The sequence below is a fragment of the Stigmatopora argus genome, chromosome 18, assembly GCF_051989625.1.
Source record: "Stigmatopora argus isolate UIUO_Sarg chromosome 18, RoL_Sarg_1.0, whole genome shotgun sequence".
Classification (NCBI taxonomy): domain Eukaryota; kingdom Metazoa; phylum Chordata; class Actinopteri; order Syngnathiformes; family Syngnathidae; genus Stigmatopora; species Stigmatopora argus.
The window spans coordinates 14,164,103-14,186,758 of NC_135404.1; the positions used below are offsets into that span (position 1 = coordinate 14,164,103).

The 22,656-nt window shown below is 41.3% G+C and overlaps 1 protein-coding gene and 1 long non-coding RNA gene across 5 annotated transcripts in view; one reads left to right on the forward strand and one right to left on the reverse strand.

Annotated features, from left to right (window-relative positions):
• The window catches only part of sdk2b (sidekick cell adhesion molecule 2b), a 54,261-nt gene extending 37,479 nt beyond the window's left edge, over window positions 1–16,782 (forward strand). Inside the window, exons 29-45 of one of the 4 annotated variants that reach the window (XM_077625921.1) lie at window positions 469–670; window positions 1,705–1,808; window positions 1,901–1,971; window positions 2,519–2,639; window positions 3,539–3,595; window positions 3,682–3,783; window positions 3,906–4,021; window positions 4,112–4,298; window positions 5,201–5,338; window positions 5,461–5,673; window positions 5,745–5,870; window positions 8,114–8,278; window positions 8,632–8,772; window positions 9,597–9,756; window positions 11,982–12,111; window positions 13,978–14,034; window positions 14,920–16,782. In XM_077625921.1, coding sequence (XP_077482047.1) covers window positions 469–670; window positions 1,705–1,808; window positions 1,901–1,971; window positions 2,519–2,639; window positions 3,539–3,595; window positions 3,682–3,783; window positions 3,906–4,021; window positions 4,112–4,298; window positions 5,201–5,338; window positions 5,461–5,673; window positions 5,745–5,870; window positions 8,114–8,278; window positions 8,632–8,772; window positions 9,597–9,756; window positions 11,982–12,111; window positions 13,978–14,034; window positions 14,920–15,384 — 2,555 coding nt within the window. In that variant the 3' untranslated portion in view covers window positions 15,385–16,782. The remainder of the gene's footprint in view (window positions 1–468; window positions 671–1,704; window positions 1,809–1,900; window positions 1,972–2,518; window positions 2,640–3,538; window positions 3,596–3,681; window positions 3,784–3,905; window positions 4,022–4,111; window positions 4,299–5,200; window positions 5,339–5,460; window positions 5,674–5,744; window positions 5,871–8,113; window positions 8,279–8,631; window positions 8,773–9,596; window positions 9,757–11,981; window positions 12,112–13,977; window positions 14,035–14,919) is intronic. The other 3 variants (XM_077625922.1, XM_077625923.1, XM_077625924.1) reach the window with 3 other exon arrangements.
• Window positions 167–4,345, reverse strand: LOC144092816 (uncharacterized). The gene is made up of 3 exons (XR_013306149.1): window positions 4,204–4,345; window positions 2,444–2,636; window positions 167–223 (listed from the first exon to the last, which is right to left on the reverse strand). It is a non-coding gene; the product is annotated as an uncharacterized LOC144092816 (long non-coding RNA).
• Window positions 16,783–22,656: the final 5,874 nt, after the last annotated feature.

The window sequence follows — 22,656 nt, forward strand, 5'->3', positions numbered from 1 at the left end:
TTTGTAGCTTTTGAAAATCAATGTCAATGTTTGGGTTGCATTGAATTGAATGCTTTTATTGTCATTATTGTCAACTATAATGCGATTTAAAGCTTTCACCACAAAGTGCACCAATAACAACAACAAAACGACAAATAAATAATCAATAAATACATAAGTAGTCCGTCTGAAGTCCAGGATGAGTTCCATGATTTTGGAGACGTTCAACGCCAAGTTGTTTAGTCTATGGATACAACAACAAACAAACATAGAAATCAATATATACTAATGATAAATAAATAATCTATAAATAGTAATAGATAAATAAGTAGCCATGCTTTAGGTAGCAAATAAACCTTAAAAATTAAAACCCCAATGCTTCCTTCCCACTTTTATTTAATTTGTTAAATCACCAGCATAGGAACGGCATTGGGTCCTGCCTCCATTGACAGTCGTTGACTCGGGGTCCCTCCCTTTTTTTACCCCCAGCTCGCCCGCAGCCCACCAGCCGGCCCGGCGTGCCTCAGAAAGACGTGCGCGCCCGACGGGTGGTCCTGTCGTGGGAGCCCGGCAGCGACGGTCTGTCGCCCGTGCGCTACTACACGGTTCAGCTGCGCCAGCTCCCTGACAACAACTGGACCGTGCACTCGGCCTCCGTCAACCACGACGCCACCTCTTACGTCGTGTCACGGTAAATGCTTACAAAACAAACGTCTCTTGGGGTTGAAAGGAGGAAAAATAAGTGACTTAAAAAAACAAAAAACAAAGGTAAAGCCATTCACAGATGCCAGAATTCTGTAAATAAAATCAGAAATCTGTGCAGTCAGATTCTAAATCCAGATTTTTCAATCCACCTGTTTTTATTGAATGGACATACAGTAATACCTTGAAATACGAGCTTAATGTGTTTCGGGACCGAGCTCGTATATCAATTTACTCGGATCTCAAATCAACTTTTTCTATAGAAATGAACTAAATACAAATTAATTCATTCCCACCCTTTGAAAAAACACCAAAAAACTGGATAACATTTTGTTAGTTCTAATTCACTACCTACTCACAAAGTAGTATATATGTATATCTATATCCATATTTACATATAGTACCTATCTAGTAGTTATGATCTTTAATACTAAAATGTGACATGACTCAGTACAGACAGACGGTTCGGACGAGAGAGAGTAGTAGTAGTAGTATCTCAAATTCCTCGTATGTTGGGGCACTCGTATGTCAAGGTATTACTGTATATAATATCAATTTAAAATGTATTTAAGAATAACAATACAATACAACAACGTACGCAGTAACCAATTGCAAAAGAGCTTTACAGTAATCCCTCGATTATCGCGGTTAATGTAGACCAAACATGGCCGTGATAAACGAAAAACCGCAAAGTAGGGTCACACCTATTTAAAAAAAAAAAAAAAATATATATATATATATATATATATATATATATATATATATATATATACATACATATATTTTAATTAACCCCAAAAAAATTCCCCCAGAAAAAAAATGCGATGTCGTGAAGCCGCGATATTCGAGGGATTACTGTAAAACAAAGCACAAAAAAATAAAATACACTGGAGGGTAATTAAAGGTAACCACTACCGCCTCCTGTGGCGACCGAAAATTTTAATCCGTGTAATCCTCATTCGTAGATTTCACTCACTGTGTGATTAAGAATAAAAATTAATATCTTTTTTTTTTTTATCCAAGGCTGAAGCCGTTCACGTCTTATCAGTTCCGGGTAAAAGCAACCAATGACATCGGAGACAGCGAGTACAGCGAAGAGAGCGATGCTATCACCACTCTGCAAGATGGTAGCTCCTTCGCCAAATGCGACCATGTGAGACAAATGCGACTCCATCTTTTCTAATCCTCGCTATTTTATTTTATTTTTTTAACATATCAGCGCCAGACGAAGCACCTGTTATCTTCTCGGTCACGCCCCACACCACCACGTCAGTGCTGATTCGCTGGAAGGTAAGCAAGCACCTGACCTACCTTGATTTTTTTAGGGCTTAAATGATGTTATGAATAGGTCTGTATCACTGTGCCCAATTGAAGGCGTGTCCTCTGTTAGCTGGGATAGGCTCCAGCACCCCCGCATACGGAAAATGAAAGGATATGCAGTATTTATCATAGCAGTTGTTTGTGTGCACAGAAAATTGGTAGTATCATCATTACATTTGTTCGGTGAGTCGTTTCTTTGGTTTTTGGACAACTATTAAATCTGGTATGAATTTTTTTGTGATCTAAATTATTACTATTTTATTTGTATTCTTACTCCAATACATGGAGTTGGGAAAAATATGAAAAGAAACGGGATTTAATGATTTAGCAAGTTGTTTTAATCATTTACGGACTATTTTATTGAGAAACTGATTGCCTTTTTCTTGTTTTTTTTTTTTAGTAGCAAATGGCTGTTGTTGAATGTGATGTGCTTTTTCCATACCTCGTCACCCGTGTCACGGGATCATCATCATCATCATCATCATCCATTCCGCTTTGGCTTTTTTTCCCGTGGCAGCCTCCCGTCGAGGAGCAGATCAACGGCATCCTGCTGGGCTTCCGCATCCACTACCGGGAGTTGCTGTACGACCGTCTCCGGGGTGGGGTCAACAGCATGTCGGCGTGGGCCGACCTCACTGGTGAGATCATAATCAGCATGATGAATGCCTGTGCTTTTTAACTGCAGCCTCTAGAGGGCACAGGGTTTGCATTTGTTTTTTGTTTTTTTTACAATTTCAAAAATATTTTTGCCACAACATAAGTCTACTACTACTAGTTGTATCCCGTTAACCATTCAAATCTTGAATTAAATTGAATGGAATGCTTTTATTGTCATAATACAAGTATAAGAACATTTCAAGCTTTCATCACGGAGTGCACAAATAATGTGTGTGTGGATATGTGTGTATATATGTATGTGTGTGTATATATATAGATATAGATATAGATATAGATAGATAGATAGAGAGATAGAGATATCTATCGATATATCTATACATATATATACATATATGTGTATATATATATATATATATATATATATATATATATATGTATATATATATATGTATGTTTGTATGTATATATGTGTGTATATATATGTATATATATGTATATATATGTGTGTATATATATGTATATATATGTATGTATATGTATATTTATGTGTATATATATGTATGTATATATGTGTGTATATGTATATATGTATGTATATGTATATATATATGTATATGTATATATTTATGTATGTATATATGTATGTATATATGTATATATATATATATTTAGTTTTTTCCTTTTAGCATTAGATACAGTGATTCTAAACCTCAAATATATAAATTAATTTGTATACTATATATGATATGTATAAAATATCATATTTTTATGTTAAATAATACATATTGTATACTTACTTACATGCAGCGTTAAAATTTGATGTCGTTTGTATTATAATGATTGCATTGTTGCTCTCATAAGAAATGAGCAATTACTGAATTCGTTTGTATTATTACCAATACTTTTCTCCTTTTTCCAGCCCCGTACAGCGTGCGCAATCTGAGCGACACCACTCTTACGCAATACGAGCTTGACAGTAAGTTTCAAGCAAAATATGCATCTCCCAAAAAATGTTTTCCATAAAGTGGAATTTGACCATGAAATCTGCCCTTTCTGCCACAGAGCTGAGCAAGCACAAGCGCTACGAGATTCGCATGAGCGTGTTCAACGCCGTGGGCGAGGGTCCCACCAGCCCACCCCACGAGGTCTTTGTCGGAGAAGCAGGTGCGTGTTTGCATACCATCCAATCAGGGACTGGGTCAACTTTGTTTACTGACAAATGGAGCGCTTATGTTTGATATACAGTAGCCGTCCTTGTCATAATAACGGGATATTACGCCATTCAGTTCCCACAGCGCCCCCCCAGAACGTGGTGGTCCAGTCGTCCACTGCCACCCAGCTGGACATCACGTGGGACCCGCCGCCGATCAGCGCTCAAAATGGCGACATCCAAGGCTACAAGGTTAGTCATTCATTCAAAAAAATGAAGGTAAAGAATAAAAAAAACTACAAGAAAAAGACCTCATATCTTCATCTAAATATTTCCATCAAGGTCTACTTTTGGGAATCCCAACGCAAGAACGAAACGGAGCGTCTGCGGACCCTCTTCATGCCCGAGGGAGGCGTTAAACTGAAGAACCTTACCGGCTACACCGGCTACATGATCAGCGTGGCCCCCTTCAACGCCGCTGGCGATGGACCGCGTAGCCCCGCCATCCGGGGGCGGACTCAGCAAGCAGGTACGAGATCCAAACGGTTGGGGGTCTGGAACTGGGAAGGATGGCACCAGGAATCCAGTTACTCCAGCTTCTTCCAAAATTATGAATGCTAGACTTTTTCCGACTTAAAGTTCAGGCAGCTCAAATAAGTGCAGAAACGCTTATTTCTGTCTCACTATTAAATTTTTCCCAGCGATAGCAAACGAGTTGGGGACGTCAGAGTTGACAAAACACTTCCCCAATCTCATCCCTACCGTCAAAACAAGAAGGCACAAGGACTCCAAAACCTGTTGTTTTTGATAAAGATAATCAATACGTCCTTAGTTGCTGGCAAGAACTGAAAAGTTGGCGACTCTTTGTCTAAACCAGGGGTCGGGAACCTTTTTGACAGCGAGAGCCATAAACAATTCATATTTTATAATGTTATTTTTTGAGAGCCATTCTCAGAATTGAAAAGTAAAAATACATGAAAGTCAGATTTTTTTTGTCATTTCACCACTTTTAAAGTACGATAAGTCTCTGAATTCCTTTGACAACATTGTTATGCTGTTGCTAATAAATCAGTATCAATGATGTCATTCATGCAGAAGAGTAATAAAAAACAAAATTATGATTAAAGTGGTGGTAGAGGTAGAGGTAGGGTTAGGTCAACGTCACAGTGACGCTCCTATTAGTTCGTTTGGGACTCAGCTCTTCTCACCAGTGATTTCCATATTTTACCTCACAGCTTAGTGGAGAGCCATGGAAAGAGCCACATATGGCTCTCGAGCCATAGGTTCCCTACCCCTGGTCTAAACCAAGAACGGGTTCTCCGATTTCAGGCCATGCAAATACTAAATGGAGAAAAATAAATGCTAACGAGTCGCGTAGCAGAAGCTAACATGAAAATTCAAATCAATATGAGTGTCTTCTTTGTGTTTTAGCTCCCAGCGCTCCTAGCTTCATCCACTTCAGCGAGCTCACCACCTCCTCCGTCAACGTCTCGTGGGGCGAGCCAACCCTCCCCAACGGCATCATCGAGGGCTACCGTCTGGTCTACGAACCCAGCACATCTGTCGACGGTAAATCCCTGTCCTCCTAACTCAAGCACGTGGTTGGTCATCCCCCGCAAAGCATTCTGGTCCGGTCTTGACTCACTAACCTGATCGCCGTGTGTAAGATAAGCTTGTGGATGTTTGTGCAGAGTCTTCCGCGGCCTGTGCCGACTGTCTCCACTCCCCTTCGTCCCCCCCAGGGGTCAGTCGGACCGTGGCGGTGGACGTGAAGGGAGGCGGCCCCCTCTGGTTAAAGCTGAAAGACCTGGCCGACGGCGTCACGTACAACTTCCGCATCCGCGCCAGGACCTTCGCGTACGGGCCCGAGGTGGAGGCTAACATCACCACCGGCCCTGGGGAAGGTAGCGTACGCCGTGGATTCGGTTGTGTTTGATAGCGGCCGCTTCAAATGCTCGATGCCGTGGCTTCCCAGGAGCCCCGGGACCCCCGGGAGACCCCTTCATCACTCGCTACGGCTCGGCTCTGACCATCCACTGGACCAGCGGCGACCCGGGACGCGCTCCCATTACGCGCTACGTCATCGAAGCCAGGCCTGCCGGTGAGTGGGGACAGATTTTAGTGGAGTGCTTTGGACGGGGGGCTCGGTATTTAATGGGCGCCATCTGGCGCCCACTCGCCAGCCAGCCGGGGCCTCTTTTAACAGGTTATTGATCAGTCCGGACAATCGCCGTCAGCGCTTGATTGATGGAGCGCGGCAGGGCGACAAATGGTTTGATGGTATCTGATATCTGGATTGATCGAGGCGAGACTCATCAATAGTTTTGGGCCGTAATGGATTCGTCAGATTCTGGCTTTATGATGAACAAGATACATTGTTGAGGAAGAGAGGGAAATTTGCAGAAAGATAAATGGAATGCAGCCAGTTAAATGGACTGGCGCAGATGGTAGTCATACCAAAAAAACTAAAAGCTTCATCAGGATCACAAGTCTATATTTTTTTTACAGATCCAAACTAACCTTGAGCACAATTGGCAAAACAGCACAATGTCGTCATGGTTCCAAAAAATCCTCAACAACCAGATGTTTGCTTCCTTCTGACACAAACAGCGGTGTTGCTCCGATCCCTATAAGAGAAAAAACAAATCCTATTATCAAGATATCTAAATCAGATTATTAAGTCTTAAATCATACATTGTAATACCGCTGGATTAAAGTTGTAATTTCTCCAGATTAAAATAACTTTGTTGCCTATTTTTGATTTTTGGGGTGAGACTTTTGGCGACGCATCAACATAAAGCTAGCTACTTTTTGGAGGAAAAATCATCAAATTAGGTTCAAGTCCTTATATTATATATATATTTTTTTACATTACGTTAACCAGTTATGGTTCAGGGTAGCCGTACAACAACTTTTGCCGAAACTTTTGTCAACGTGTTTAGCGCAACAAAACGACACCCAATTTGAACGCAGCATAAAATATTGCATTTTTTTTCTATGCCGTTGGAGGGGGGCGGGGTTACCAAGTGTTTATTGCGTTGTTAAAAATGAGCTATAGTGTGTTTCCTTCAAGTGCGCACGTGGCCCATTAAGAACAAGCGCGTTGTTTACAAGCAGGAGTAGAGGCGTGTAATTAATGCTTTTTGGCATCCCTTCCAAAGGTGAAATACGGGCACGTACCTTTCTTCTTCTTTTTTTTTTTAATACCCGCTGGAGCTGTGAAATGGATAGACTGCTCACAGTTGAGCTCAAATAGGGCGCATTATATAAAACAGACTTTTTAATGTTTGTATACAATTACAGCACTTGGGTCTTTGGAGTCCCTGCCCACCTATTAAGTGTGAAATTAAACAAGGGAGTAAATCTTTAGTTACCGTCCTATTTCCTAAAATGTGTCGGCACGTCGGCCTATTTTTTTTACTGAACATTGGCTCTGATTTACAGTACATAATAAATACTGAGTTTTCACCTGAGGATTTGAAGAACTACAAAAGCGAAGCACACAGGCCTATTTTTAGAAGCTGGTGGATATTAAAATGTACATATATATAAATACGTAGTACATACATCATACCTGTCAACCTTGGCCAATTGCGCCCCTCATTAATGATTGCAATTCCCCTTATGAAGTGATTAAAAAAAAATGCAACAAAGCACATATTTACTCACATAGGGCGCACTTAAAAGTACAATTTTCTCCAAAGTGGACGGGGTTCCCAATTAGTCGGTGCACTCAATATTCAAGAGTCTGCGGATGTCGTTGTATGACGCTGACAGCTTGACTGTGTGGGTAGGGGTACTTGCTTGCTGACGCGCTATATTTATATAGTGAAAAGGCGGACGTATGCATGTGCATATCATGCTGTTAGCATGACAACATTAGCAGTCGACGATGACGTTTTCGTCTGATAGCAGTGACCGAGACGATCCGGATTAGAGCCGGAATGGGTAAAACAAGATCGGTTTTACAAAAAAACTCCTTAAAAAATCCCATACAAAAGTTGTTATACAATTGGAAATGATCAAAAAACATAAAATATGAGAAAAACATATAAGTTGACAGGTATGATGCATCCATATTGCAATTACCTGGTTGTCGAATTTTAAAACTGACTTGAGGGCCGTCAGACAAACATCAGTAAACTCAATTGTTCTTAATTTATGACCAATACAACAGTCCTGTTCATAAAAGTTAGCCCAAATATAACAAATTAACTAGAGAAAATTGCCTGAAAGATGACAGATGAAGAAAACAGTGAAAAGTTTCTACTTTTTTACCCACCTTGTTTATTCACTGTTATAAATATCCTTCACACAAAGACATTATTTGTCTGATTTTTCCAGATGAAGGTCTTTGGGACATTCTGATCAAGGACATCCCCAAGGAGGTGACGTCACACACGTTCAACATGGACATCCTCAAGCAAGGAGTCAGCTACGACTTCAGGGTCATCGGGGTCAACGACTACGGCTATGGCTCACCAAGCCTGCCTACTCCTTCCATATCTGGTTAGCGTCTATATATAAATATATACACTCCTGTCTTCCATATCCCGTATGCATGATGTCATTTGTCCAAAAAGTGGCATTTTCCAGGTAATAGTCGGCATCGGTAACAAGATCGAAATATTCCCAGATTTTACAGAAGGTCAAAATCTCAATTTCATTTTCCTAAGCCTTAAAAAAGTAGTGATTACATGAATACCAAGTTACCGCTCTCCACTGGAGTTCTCCAAGCACAATTTCGACATCTAGACTTGAATAAAAAACGAATATTTTCAATGTACGCAAAGTAGAATGCTGAGTTTGAAAGTTCCATCTTCTGATACAATTTGTTGTCTTTTAATTTAATATATACACAGCCCAAAAAGTGGCCCCATTCTACGAGGAGTGGTGGTTCCTGGTAGTCGTGGCCCTGGTGGGACTCATCTTCATCCTCCTGCTGGTCTTCATCCTCATCATCCGAGGACAAAGCAAAAAGTATGCGAAGAAGTCGGAATCGGGTGAGTGGCTGCCCGTTCCATTTATCATTTGCTTTTTCTTCTTTTTTTACTTTCTTAGTCCACCGGGGGATGGATCCAATATTTGTGTCCTCGTAAATCATGTTGTTTTCATTTAACGAGCAGTTAACGCCTGGCCAAATGCTTTCCAAAACAGATGTTGGCGAAAAAGGGCAAGGTCGGGACTTGAACATTGACAATGGCGTTTTGCGTTGCCTGCCTCAGCACTTTTCCAGAGGCTGCGGTCACTCGCTGCTCGTCTGTTTGAGTGGCGGTGAAAAAACAAGGGCGCCCATTCTCACTGGTGACAAATGCTTCTGTGTCAGACTTGGGTTTTTCATGGGGGCAACGGTCCCCCCCATACTTGCCTATAACCACCAGTTGACCTTAAGTCACTGCGGGCAATCACGACCCCGTGACCTGCTCACCCAAACTGTTGTTTAAACTTGGTCTCGAGGGCTAAATTTGTTTTTTAAAATGGACAAACGGATTTTAGAAGACAATACAAAATTGTCCCTTGAAAATTGTTATTTACACTCATTGTAATATTACTATAAACAAGACTAAATCCATTTAGAATTGAAGTTAGTTTTACAATCTTTAAAAAAAGAAATAACTAGACAATCTCTAACAGTAAATTAGTTAACACAAAATAACATTGATAAATTAAAAAAAATATGCATTATGGCTAATATTCCCATTAGTAATGGCATATAATGAGATGCTTTTTAATAAGTGTATTTCTTCAGATTTGCACTTGATTCAATTTCTTCAAGAAAGACGACAATTCTAACAAGGTGGTCCCACCTGGGCCTGTGGTCACACAGTGTCGCTGTACCTGTGCGCAGGTAACAACGCCAACTGCAACGCGCTGACGCACGGCGACATGGTGAGCCTGGACGAGGGCCGTTTCCCGGCCCTGGAGCTCAACAACCGCCGGCTGTCCGTGAAAAACTCCTTCTGCCGGAAGAATGGCGTCTACACCAGGTCAGAGCGGGCGGGCTACGGCGCTCCCCAGTAATGCTCGGTCTCGAACTCGGCGCCTTATCCGCCCGATCGCAATTCAAACAAGCCTAATCCCGACATGGGCCAGCTAATTCCAAGACGTGTTGGAGGGCCGTTGGTATTTACCGCCAATTTTCTTCCAATTAGCACTGACTGAGTTGAGTTTTATTTGAACTTGGCATTCCAACGGTTTTGTCAATGTTTGTTGATACAGGGAGTCGTTGAGTGACGACCGAGGACCCTTCCTACGGTGGCAACGTAAACTGAATGGACGTGAAGTCGGATTACGCGTTTAAAGTCGAAATTTACACCGTGCTTTAGAATAAGATACTATGAAGCTGTACTTACCATTATTGCTGAGAGGTGGATGGAGGGAATGGTTGGTTAGCTGGATTGGATGATTTGGATGGATGGTTGGTTGGTACGCTTGATGGATGAATGGGTGGATGGTTCTACAAAAATATGGAATAACATACAAAGATTAGTGGTTGTTCAAGTTGGTTGGATGGATGGTTCTACAAATATATGGAATATCATAGATAAAGGTTAGTGGTTGGTTGTTGACGTTGGTTGGTTGGATGGATGGTTGGACAAACATGGAATAACATACAAAAAGATGAGATGTTGGTTGTATGGAGGGATGGTTCTACAAATATAGGGAATTACATACATAAAGATTAGTGGTTGGTTGTTCAATTTAGTTGGATGAATGGATGCTTCTACAAATATATGGAATATCATAGATAAAGTTTAGTGTCTGGTTGTTGACGTTGGTTGGATGGATGGATGGTTAGACAGATATATGGAATAACACAAAAAGATTAGTGGTTGGTTGTATGGATGGGTGGTTCTACAAATATAGGGAATGACATACATAAAGATTAGTGGTTGGTTGTTCAATTTGGTTGGATGAATGGATGCTTTGACAAATTTATGGAATATCATAGATAAATATTATTGTTTGATTGTTGACCAATTTCATCATACGCTTTTTTGTCGAGTCAATGATGATGACAAAGCCTATGTCCGATTATTATGGATGGATGGATAGTTGGACAAATATATGGAATAACATACAAAGATTAGTGGTTTGTTGTTCAATTTGGTTGGATGAATGGATGTTTCTACAAATATATGGAATATCATAGATAAAGATTAGTGTTTGGTTGTTGAGATTGGTTGGATGGATGGATGGTTCGACAAATATAGGGAATAACATACATAAAGATTAGTGGTTGGATGGATGGATGGTTCAACAAATATAGGGAATAACATGCATACAGATTAGTGGTTGGATTGATGGATGGTTCTACAAATATATGGAATATCATAGATAAAAATGAATGGTTGGTTGGTTGGATGGATGATTCTACGAATGTATGGAATAACATACATAAAGATTAGTGATGAGTGGGTTAACAGATGGATGAGCAAACAGATGGTAGATGGAGTGGCTGACTATATGGGTGGGTGGATCATTGATTGGAGGGATGAGAGGATAAACAGAAGAATGGATATGTTGTCTCAATAGCAGAATGGATGGCTGAGTTGTGTCGGTGCCCTGCCACACAGTTATGTTGCGGAGCTGTTGGGTATGATATTAAAGCCAGTGTAGAAAATGATGGGAACTGTGCCCTTGGGTGCGATTGGATTTCAAGCATTCGACTTTTACAAAATGACAAGCGTAGAATTGAGCATCTTTTGGAAGAACACTTTAAAGTTGATTTTCGGTTTAATTGTGAGACGGCTCTACATGCAGCTGGGAAAAGTCAACATGTGTCAGAGGACACCAAGAAGGTGGGGGGTTATGTTTGTTTAGCAAGACCACCGGAGGGTATGAAGGAGGTTTTTCTTATAGCTCACATCTACTGCACTTACTTTTTATGAGCAAAATGGCATGCGCTCGGTCGGTGGCTGCGCCGTGTGACATTTTTTTAAGGGATAAAATATTGAAATGTTTAAAAATACAAATTAATTCATGGAAGTGTTGGTAATAAAGCTATTGTGTTGTTAAGTCATTCCATTGCAACAGTAAATAGCATTTCCTATTCTTATTTTAACATGTTGAAATGTATTAGTTGTTTTGGATAATTAAACGGTTTATATCTTGCTCATTTTCAATGGAATCTTTTGGTATTGTTCGAGATTGTTTTTTTTTTTTTTTCTGATCATATAATGGATTTTTTCAATTATTTTTGTCAATGCAGGTCCCCCCCAAGGCCCAGTCCAGGTAGCCTGAACTACTCGGACGAGGACGTGAGCACAAAGTACAACGACTTGATCCCCGTGGAGAGCAGCAGCTTGACCGAGAAACCCTCGGAAATCTCGGACTCGCAGGTACGCTGCCAAAACGTGGCCCAATTGACAATAAAAGCATTCAATTTAATTCGAACCTCTTCAAATATTTTCAACACGGGAGTGAAAGAACTTTCATCGTGTCCACAATGGAGCATTTTCATCTTTCTCCATTCGTTGGGGCCATTGACGAACCAGGCAATCGACTCCAGGACGGACTTCTCCCGCCTCATTCCCATTCCACACTGCCTCGTGTCTGTCATTTTGTCGGGAACATTTGATTCCCAGATGTCTTCCACGCTCTGTCCTCTCGTCAACGTCACCCTCTGTCTTTCCGTCTTCATCCGTGTGGCGAATCGTCTTGTGGTCTGCTTTTCAGAGTGAAAATACTTCTGTTGTTTTGGAAAACCTTGAACATTGCCTTGATTTTCATTCAAGGCCATTCACCAACGTTCTTTTAAGCGTCTGCCGACTAAGCAGAATTCCTTTTATGAACTCCACAGCCCCCTCAAATATTCTCTCATCTCCCCTAACCACTCCCCCACCGCCTCCCCGTCTCACCCCATTGAACCGATGCATAAATAACCTTTGGCTGTTCGATAACGTTCCCGTATTTTTTCCGCTGTCCTTCCAAAAACCTCTGAATGTTTTTCGACAGTTTCTCCAGTTTCGTTCTACGAAAGAAATTGAGTCGTTTCAATTTCGCTTCTTTCCTTATGTCGGATACTTTTTAAGGGTCTTATTTTTTAGTCCTGAGCTTTCCCCAACCAATAGAAATGATCTCACTTCTGAGTCACACATGGTAGCTCACCCACAGAATGACTTTAATGGAAATTATGTCATGTTTGTGCCACCATCAAGCAAATGGTACCGCCCCTTTTGAAATAAGTCGCTAAAATCCATCCCAGGGTGAAGTGTTATTACAGAAATACCCAAATATGGTGTCTTCTAGGGCACCCCTGCTGTGCTCGCTTACCAGTATGACTACAACCCCCCACTTGACCTATCATCCATAACTTGGCAAAACAAAGGACTAAGCCACTCGGGTGATTTGACGATGACATGGGGATGGGGGAGGGGCTAGTGGCGACATCAAGCTGTCCCGTAATGACTGCGACAGACGGGATGGGGCAACCAAATTTGGGAAAACACCCCTGCCCTGCGAATGACCCTCTTTAAAACAAAAAAAGGAACATTTTCTTACGGTTTTGCAGAATTGGCGAAATAAATGTTGCTATTTTTGTTAGCCCTTAAGCAACATTCTTCCCGGAATTGAACAACCGTTTGGATTGAGTCAACAAACATGGCCGTAACACTGTCCCCAACCGACTTATCAAACCTTAAATCTTTTCTCCAGGCTTTTGCTAACAACCCATCTATCACAACACCCTCGAATAAATCAATACAAGCACTGACTTAAATGAACCTGGACGGTGCTAAAGAAGGAATTAGCACATATTGATAATGCCGTCAACACTTTAACGGTCTGGACAGATATCTCAATACCGCTTGTCTTGGTTTTACACGGCAACAATGTACAAAAAAAACCAACGTTTTTCCAATTGACAGCAATTGGATCCCTCGATTCATGTGTTTATCGCAAACCGCTAATTAGCCGCTAACGAGCTCTTTGAAGGGACTTCACAGTCTGAGCTGACCAGATGCCAAACTCCTTGTGGTTGGTCAAAAAAGTGAAATTTTCAGCAGAATGTAATTTGACACAAAGTCTTTGGACAAACATGTCCTCGGCTTTTTTGCGGGTATTAAATCATGAACTTTAAGTTATTAATTTGGGCCATTTTTTTTTACTAGGAACTGTAATCGTAGCCAAGTTGGTTGAGCGCCCCGTGTTTTTCCTCTTCTCGTGGTTGATGTGCTGTAAAAACCCGCTGTTCTGTTCACCTATAGGAGGCGCTGGTGTTTTCATATGGAACAGGTGGTCTACATACACTTCCACTGCATTTGGTGAGGTCCCTGTCGGATGCCTGCTCTTATTCGTTTGATACCATTCATGTCCGGACCAGTTCCAATCGCTCCTTTCCATCCAATTGCGGGCTTGTTATTCGGTTCCCGAATGGCGAGCCGGTCTTTTTACGGCGTCGGAAGCCATCCGGTTGGGTTTCCGGTGCATGCTTCAGCCATTGTAATCCATCATGCTTTTAACCATCTCTGATTGCCGTTGATACCGTCGTCCATCGTGATGTGTTTCAAGGGTGCTTTCACGCGTCGCCATCTTGAATCGGGTGCGTAGAGTAAAAAGTCCAAGTAGGCGAGTAGACAAGCCAGATGACGTCACCCTCTTTTATCACTGTTCGCCGGGAATGTAAACAGTAAGATGTCATCAGGACGTAGAAATATTTATTTCCCAAATGAGAAAAATGACCACTGTATTTTTCAAGTCCGGAAAAAAGTGACCTGTTCTAAGGCAATTCTTCAGGAACACAATTTAAAAAGTGGTGAAGAAAAATAAACCGTCATATGATTATGATAGATAAATCAAGGCCGGCAATATAAACGAGGTCACTTAACCGGTTGATTCTGCTCAAGTGCTAAACTCCAATCTAATCTGTTGGCGTGCAGTTTGCTACGTTGATGGCTGCTGCAGCAACAAAAAAATGTCTACTTGAGGCATCCCAGAATGCAAAGGCGTCTTATTTCCTCCTGCCGTTAGTGTGAAAGCACCCCAAGTGTGCATGTTTGTGTCATTTGGATGCGTTTCAAACACGGACTCCAACAATTCATTCATGACTAGCTGTAGCGTAGCTAATCCTTCATCCCCACGTTGCCAAGACCTTTGGATCCGATTTTTATTTTTTATTTTTTTTAAACCCACTGCTTTTTCTCTTCCAGGGCAGCGACAACGAATACGAAGTGGACGCCAACCGGCAGAAGACTCACTCGTTCGTTAACCACTACATCAGCGACCCCACCTACTACAACTCGTGGCGCCGCCAGCAAAAGGGCATCTCTCGGGCGCAGGCCTACAGCTACGCCGAGTCCGAGCCGGGCGAGGCGGAACAGTGCGCCTCTCCGGCGCAGCTGCCGCCCCTCCCGCCGTTGCCGCCGCAGCTCAGCTCGCCGGCCCCCCAGGGGGTGCTGGAGCAGCATCCACAGCAACAGCCGCAACCCCAACAGCAGGCGCAGGGACAGCCGCCCGGTCAGGGTAGCCTGTTCAGGCCCAAAGGAAGTCGGACTCCCACCCCGTCCCAGCAAAGCGCCAACCCCCCCGGCCAGCACGCCGCCCTCTACCGGCCCCCCAGTAGCCTGGCCCCTGGCTCACGGGCCCCCATCGCGGGCTTTTCCTCCTTTGTGTGAGAATAGCGGAAAAGGAACTTTGGAAATTTCTGGAAGTTTCCGCCCCACATCTTTTTGTTTTTTCTTCGGGGCGCCGTCCCCCAATGGCGTTCCCACAATTTAGCCACGCCTTCAACTTGAGACTTTCTGAGTGAAAGTAATGTGATTTTTTTTTTGTAGGTGTTTCGTTTGCATGACTTTAAAATTTGGTTTCATTTTCACGCAATTTAGACGGCAAGTTATTAAGAAAAAAAGACCAAGGACATTTCCCAAAAATGTCCGCATGGATATTTTGCGTGATTTGCGTTTTACTTGATTTTTTTGGGGGGGGGACAATTCCCACACTTTTATGAACGCCTTCTTCAACTTAAGACTTTGCGAAACGCTTTTGGAGACACGGCAATGATACATCTCACTACACTTTTTTTCGTCATTTTAATATCATTTTATAAGACTTATTTGAGCATTTCCCACATTTTTAGGATGGCGACACATCTTTTGTTAGCATTTTGTTCATCTGAATAATCATATTTTCACTCATACTTCAGATCAAGCTTTTTTTCATTTTCCGACAATTTTAAGAATGCCTTACACTTGCTATTTTTTGTTTTTTTTACATAATTTATCTTTACTTTTGAGCAAACGTGTTACTAGTGTGTTTTTTTTCTGCATGACTTATCATCATTTGTTCATTATTTTGGTTTCCACACACTCAAATGGTACTACAAAGTCACTCCTTGAATACACATATACATAGAAACATACGTATGTGTAGATATATAATATGACGCTATATTATATACATACCTAGAGGATTAGTCGGCGCTTACTCGGCATTAATGGTGGCTGAAATTGTTTTCCGGGGGGGGTTGCTGTCGATTGATGTCGTTTTTTGTGCGTGTGAAGGACCAATCGAGTTGCATATTGACGATTTGCCAGAATCATATTTCTGAAAAACGTAAGAATTTGTATATCGAATCTAAATTTCATGCAGGCGGACGACATCTGGTAGCGAACTATGGACAATGACTAGATGTTTTTTTTGTGAATATTCCAATTTGGAATCAATGGCTGTCACTACAAAACGACTTTTTGAGGGGGGCCCGCCCAAATGATGATGTCATTGGCCGTCCCGCCGCCATCGCTTTGTTCGTGTAAGCACAGCACCTCCCGAGCTTTACAAATCATTTAGTGTGTGCGTGTGAACAAGCTCCTCCCCCTCCCCGACACTCCTAATACTACCGTAAAAAACTGGACAGCTAGTTTGTTCCAACAGTGTCATCTAATTGTCAATTTTTGGGTTTTTGGAATTTTTCCTGTGGGGTGATTTTGTTTCGTCCGCGATTAAAGCTTTACCATGCAGAAGAATGAATATATGATCACAGTACATTTCGGAAATAAATTATTTTTCAATGTTCATTCGGTGTGAATGAATTTAAATTTGCTTAGATTTAAAAAAATGTTGTTGTTTTTTTGCTGTCGGTAAGTTTCCAGTAATACAAAAATCACTGAATTCATTCATTTTCTGAACTGCTTTATCTTCACTAGGGTTGTGGGGGGTGCTGGAGCCTATCCTGATCGCAGGGCACGAGGAGATGGATGTTTTTGGAATGTGGGAGGAAACTACAGTACCTGGAGAAAACCCACACAAGCCCAGGGAGAACATGCAGACTCCACAAAGGTTGACCGACCTGGATTTGAACCCAGGACCCCAGAGCTCTGAGCCCTTCACGCAAACCACTCAAGCACCCAAAGTAGGTAATGTAATACATATGTTTTACAATTATACAATAATAATAATGTAAAACCATCATAATAATAATTGTTAAATTGCTTTACTTTTAGGGCAGCATTAATTTGGGCTTGTGTGGGTTTTCTCCGGGTGTTCGGGTTTCCTCCCACATCCCCAAAACATGCATGTAGGCTGGTTGAACACTCTAAATTGCCCTTACCTTATGATTAATTGTCTGTCTCCTTGTGCCCCGCGATTGGCTGGCTTCCATTTCAGGGTGTGTCCACCGCCAGGTGCCTGAAGTCAGTTGGGGTAAGCTCCAGCACCTCCCACAACCCTCATGAGGACACTGAAAATGAATTTAATGATACAAAGTCATTGATATCATGTCATAAGGAATAGTCACTTGCCTGCAAAGGGTTAAAGTCTGGCTATCAGGATGGCTCCCTCTGCTGCCCTAAATCTAGATTGACCGACTAGGCTTGGCGGTGTGTCTTTAAAACAACAACGGGGAGGGGGGCGGGGTCGAGGGCGAGGGAGGACCGGGGGAGGCCCGGGGAGGGCCGGGAAGGGGGGACGCTCCACAAGCTGACGGAGACGCGGAACAACGCAGGCAGAAAAGCACGGCGAGCCCCGGCAAACAACCACCGCGCCCTCTCCCTTCCTTCCTTCGGCTTTGCTTCACCCTGCCAACTTGTGGGATTTACAGCGTACAAGTTTGGGAACTTCAGCCAAAGGTAACTACTTTTGACTCGTTGTTTTATTTATTTATTTATTTCTTTGTCCGTAAAACTATGACGACGATGACCTCATTGTCAGCTTATTCTCGATCGTTAAACGTCACTTGAAATTGTCCGAATGTTGAATCGCTTCTCCGGCCGTGTGAAAACAACAATGGAGCCATCCATAAGCCCCCCCCCCCCCCCCCCTTTCACCCCCTCGTATTATTTTCTCCCCACGGTACATGAATATCATTAAAAGTGAATAATTTTTTTTTTAAAAAGGAGCTAAATTCTGCATTTTTATAGTGATGACGTCAATGATTAATACCAGCCAATGAAAAGAAACTTATTTAAATGAAGCATATGCCTTAAAAGTATGACTATTTTTATACAAACTGGATGGAGATCGTAGATATTCAATCAGTTATTTGACATATTTAGGTTTTAGTGTGTTTTTATGACATGATTTATGTGGCAGTTTCCCCCAAAGTACAGAAGGCTTTTAGTCGAACGGCATAAAATGATTTAATCAAGGGCAGATGGACTGGAAGGCTCGCTTTCCAAAAGTTATTATATAACTTGTAATGCTCTGCGCACAAGTAGAAGTCCCATTTTGAGCTGTGAGATCACATCCAGACATGTACAACTGCTTAACTCGGGTTTACTGATTAAAAATGGAAGAATACAACGTATTTGCTATTGGAAAGTTGTACAAATGTCATCACAGATCAAATCTTAGTTGGGTTTTAATCTAAAAAGCCATTTGGATTGGTTCAGGGCCCAGGCCTCCTAATTACTATCACAATTGATTACAATTGTATAAACAACAACAAAATATTTGGAAAATAGCCCAGAAATATAATTATGTCAATGTATACCAAAAATTATCTTAAATCAAGAACACCTTACGCAAGATGTAAAAAAAAATGACGCAATCGCACCAAATGCTCCAGTTTGAATTATTTAGAACAAATGTATGTCTAAATTATTGGGTTATATTGGATTAATATGCAGAAAATGTTATCAAAAAAGATTTGTAATTTAATTTTTACTTGTAAAATCACCCTGGTTTAGCGCTCCAATTGGTGCTAGCGGATTTAACTGTTAACTTGTAAACATTTAAAAAAATGAAATAAAATTGACTTTAAGCTATTGCCACGCCCACGTTAATTTAAAGTAAATTACTATTTAGAACAACTTTTTTAAAGGGGCGCTGCTGTATTAAACAACAAATATTTGAACATCAATGGTGCAGCAACACACGTAGACAGACAATAAAATAATATGCATGCTTTTACAATCCCTGGCAAATAAAAGATAAAAATGGAGGAAATTTACCTGATAGTTTTGTGTATTTTCATGTACATCTTTGCGACTTTTGGTGCCGAAACCTGGGGCCAAAAAGCAACATATTAGAAGGAGATACATTTTTCCTGGCATTTGTTTACTTTAGATATTTTGAGGCGCAAGGATAGTTTTATTTTTGTTATCATTCTTCTTAGCTAGCCGAATTATTTGAAGGAAACGGGCACACTTCCCACTTTGAAAAGTGTTATTTGATTGGGCGAGAGGGCTACGTTAGCGTATTAAAAGAAACTTCTTGTGCTAGACATTAAATACTATTCATGTGACTAGCTCGGGATTCCAGTGAAAATTCATTGAATTAATGTGGCTTTTGTTGACGTTTTGTATGGTCTTGATGATACATTTATTTCAGGAGTATGTCTCAAAATAGTAGGAAAAGTTGATAATATAATGTAGTCGGATTTTCTACCACTTTTAGTGAGAAGGTTCCAGTTTTTCCAGAATTTTGGAGAATCTCGGAATGATTATTTGTGATTAGCATTGAGTACTTATCCAACTGACAACTGTACGATGTTCAGTTTGCGATATTTTCGACAAGAATTACCTTGAATATTTGTTGGCGGCAAGTATTTCAGGTCTAACTCTGAATTGTTTGGTTAACCAATTAGTCAAACATGGAAAACTTTCATCCACAATGCTAATTGAAATTTTCCATGCTGTACTTTGATCGACGTCATTACCGTAATAACTTGTCTCCTCGCTGAACCAGTTGGTTTGTTAGCATAGAGTAAATTTGGAACATTTTGTCTAGACAAATAAGTCCTCAGTCGGCACACCTTGTCCATCGTACATCCTCTGAAATGGTTTGTATGTTATGCTAACTTTATTTTGTCAGTGGTGTTAAAGCTTTTGGGCCGGTTTGTGTTGTTTTTAGTTTCCATTGTTCTTGTTGTTTACTTTCTTTGACATGTTTGGTGACAGGTTTTGGTGTCAGGGAGAGTTACGTGAAATCCACACCTAGAAACTGTTGTTTAATTGACTTGATAATTGGCATCCCAGATAAATATATCTAGTTAAAGCAGGCTACTTTTACTTTACCGTTCTCCTAACCTTAATTACAGTATTTTTCCCATTTCCCATTGCACGCTTGGGTGTTCCTAAATGGGCTTTTCCTTCTTTTTTCCCCGCTTCTTCCGCCGATTCAAAGTTTTCCAGGTAAACGTTTACAAACACTCCTCTTCCCGGTGACCCTTGATCTCATTCGTTCATCGCCGTTGACAGACTTTGCACTTTTCCTTGTAAAGAGCCGCTACTTTCCAAGTGTTTCCCAACGTTATCTTTTGCAAAAACCTCAAGAATTCTCAGAGCTGGCCCCGTCAGTCTTTAGGCGATTTACGAGCTGCCCGTGGTTGTCAGGCGGAATCCCGTTTCCCTGAGACCCTTTCCTCGTCATTCCACGTTGAAGGCCAAACTTTAAAAGTGACTGTGCTCACTCTGTCTTCTTAAGCAACTACTAAGTGCACCCCGCCACCCCCGTATTGAAATCCATTATCCTTTGTTTTGCCGTTCCAGTGGCTCGGATAGTTAATTCAATGACTTGGCCCACAGGGCCCTCGCATGAATGCTCTCCATTTATCAAAAGAGTCGCAGCAAGAGAGCCGGTGTGCTGCCCGCACTTGCTATAATCCCTTTGCCGAGCCCGTAATGAGGTTCACCGCCGCCTCCCCTGCGTCTGGGCTCTTCTTTTCCCATTTCTGGGTTCCGTAGCGAGCACGGTCAAGGTTGCTAATACGGTGGAAGCTGTCAAGTTGAACATTATTCAATGAAAGGGAGTTTTGCTACCATATCAGGGCTTCCAAGTAATGGTCTCCATTGCGTTGAGATGTAAACATTGATGATATGAAAACACGATCTTCCTGTTGGGGGCGGGATTTTATAATGCTAAATGTTACTTTGTTTAACATCCTGTCCAAGTTTATTCCACTTTTTCATTGGAATAAATTTGTTTCTTCTGAAACCGGTGCAGTGTAGAAAAGTTTATTCCACTTTTTCATTGGAATAAATTAGTTTCTTCTGAAACCGGTGCAGTGTAGAAAAGTTTATTCCACTTTTTCGCTAGAATAAATTTGTTTTTTCTGAAACCGGTGCATTGTAGAAAAGTTTATTCCACTTTTTCATTGGAATACATTTGTTTCTTCTGAAACCCGTGCAGTGTAGAAAAGTTTATTCCACTTTTTCATTGGAATAAATTTGTTTCTTCTGAAACCGGTGCAGTGTAGAAAAGTTCATTCCACTTTTTCATTGGAATAAATTAGTTTCTTCTGAAACCGGTGCAGTGTAGAAAAGTTTATTCCACTTTTTCATTGGAATACATTTGGTTCTTCTGAAACCTGTGCAGTGTCGAAAAGTTTATTCAACTTTTTCATTGGAATACATTTGTTTCTTCTGAAACCGGTGCAGTGTAGAAAAGTTCATTCCACTTTTTCCTTGGAATACATTTGTTTAAATCTGATTCCGATGCCTTTGACCGTGTTTTGACAAAAAAAAATCGTGTTTTAAAGATACTATACTTACTTTTGTTTTTCACTTTTACAGCTAAAAAGCAATCCGATAATCCATATGTCCAAGGAGATTGCTAAAAGAAAGAAAAATATACATTTTATTTTCGATAAGGTGGTGTTTTATATTGTTTTATCTCATTTCAGAAGTGTTGATGTACCAAAAACTTTTTGAAAGTTGTTTTACAAGTTTTTGACTAGAGAAAAGGTCAAGCTTAAGTAAAAATTTGCTGTGTGGAAAAAAGAGCCCGACCCCCAAAAACTAAAGTCGCTTAAATTGGTTAGCCGTTTAGTCTTTGCAGTTTTGGAGATGTCTACGTTTTAAAACGTAAGACTGTAAAACCAGTTGCATTTTTTTTTTTTACATCCAGCAAATAGGCATGTTGTTGGGTTTGTTTTTTTGACTGGCCACATGGCCGACAATCCCACCCACCCAGTCAGTCAGTCAGCTAGCGCAGTACAGCCTCCTGCCTGCCACCGCCAAACACTTTGTCCAGTCATGCACGAGTAAACGCTTCATAAAAGGCCAGCTTGGCTGGAAGCGCAGAGAAATCATTTCCAAGCTTGTCAGGTGATGATTTTGTTGCACGGAGCGTTCGGGAAAGCGGCCAAAAACAAGAGTTTAGCAGTCAAATGGAGGATAGTGGGCCAGCGGACATGCCGTTTTTGCAATGTTGGGCTTAACGTGATCGAGGTGGGAGGTGCGGTGGTCTGCCAGCCTGGGCATGTTTGGTTTATTTGCTCACGGGAAAACCCTGTGCTTCAAATGCGCCAACTGATGACCTTTAGAAATATTCGCGGACCTGCCCATGTTACGCCGTTTGTCTAGCAAAGACTGACTGGGGTTAGAGTTTTCGCTATCAGGTACTGTAAGGTTTGGAATGGGTAAAACAGGTTTTAGGTTCTGAAAGTTGGTTCAATTTGAAAGGTTTTACACTTTACATTTGGAATTTAGTGGTTTAAAGTCAGGATTAGT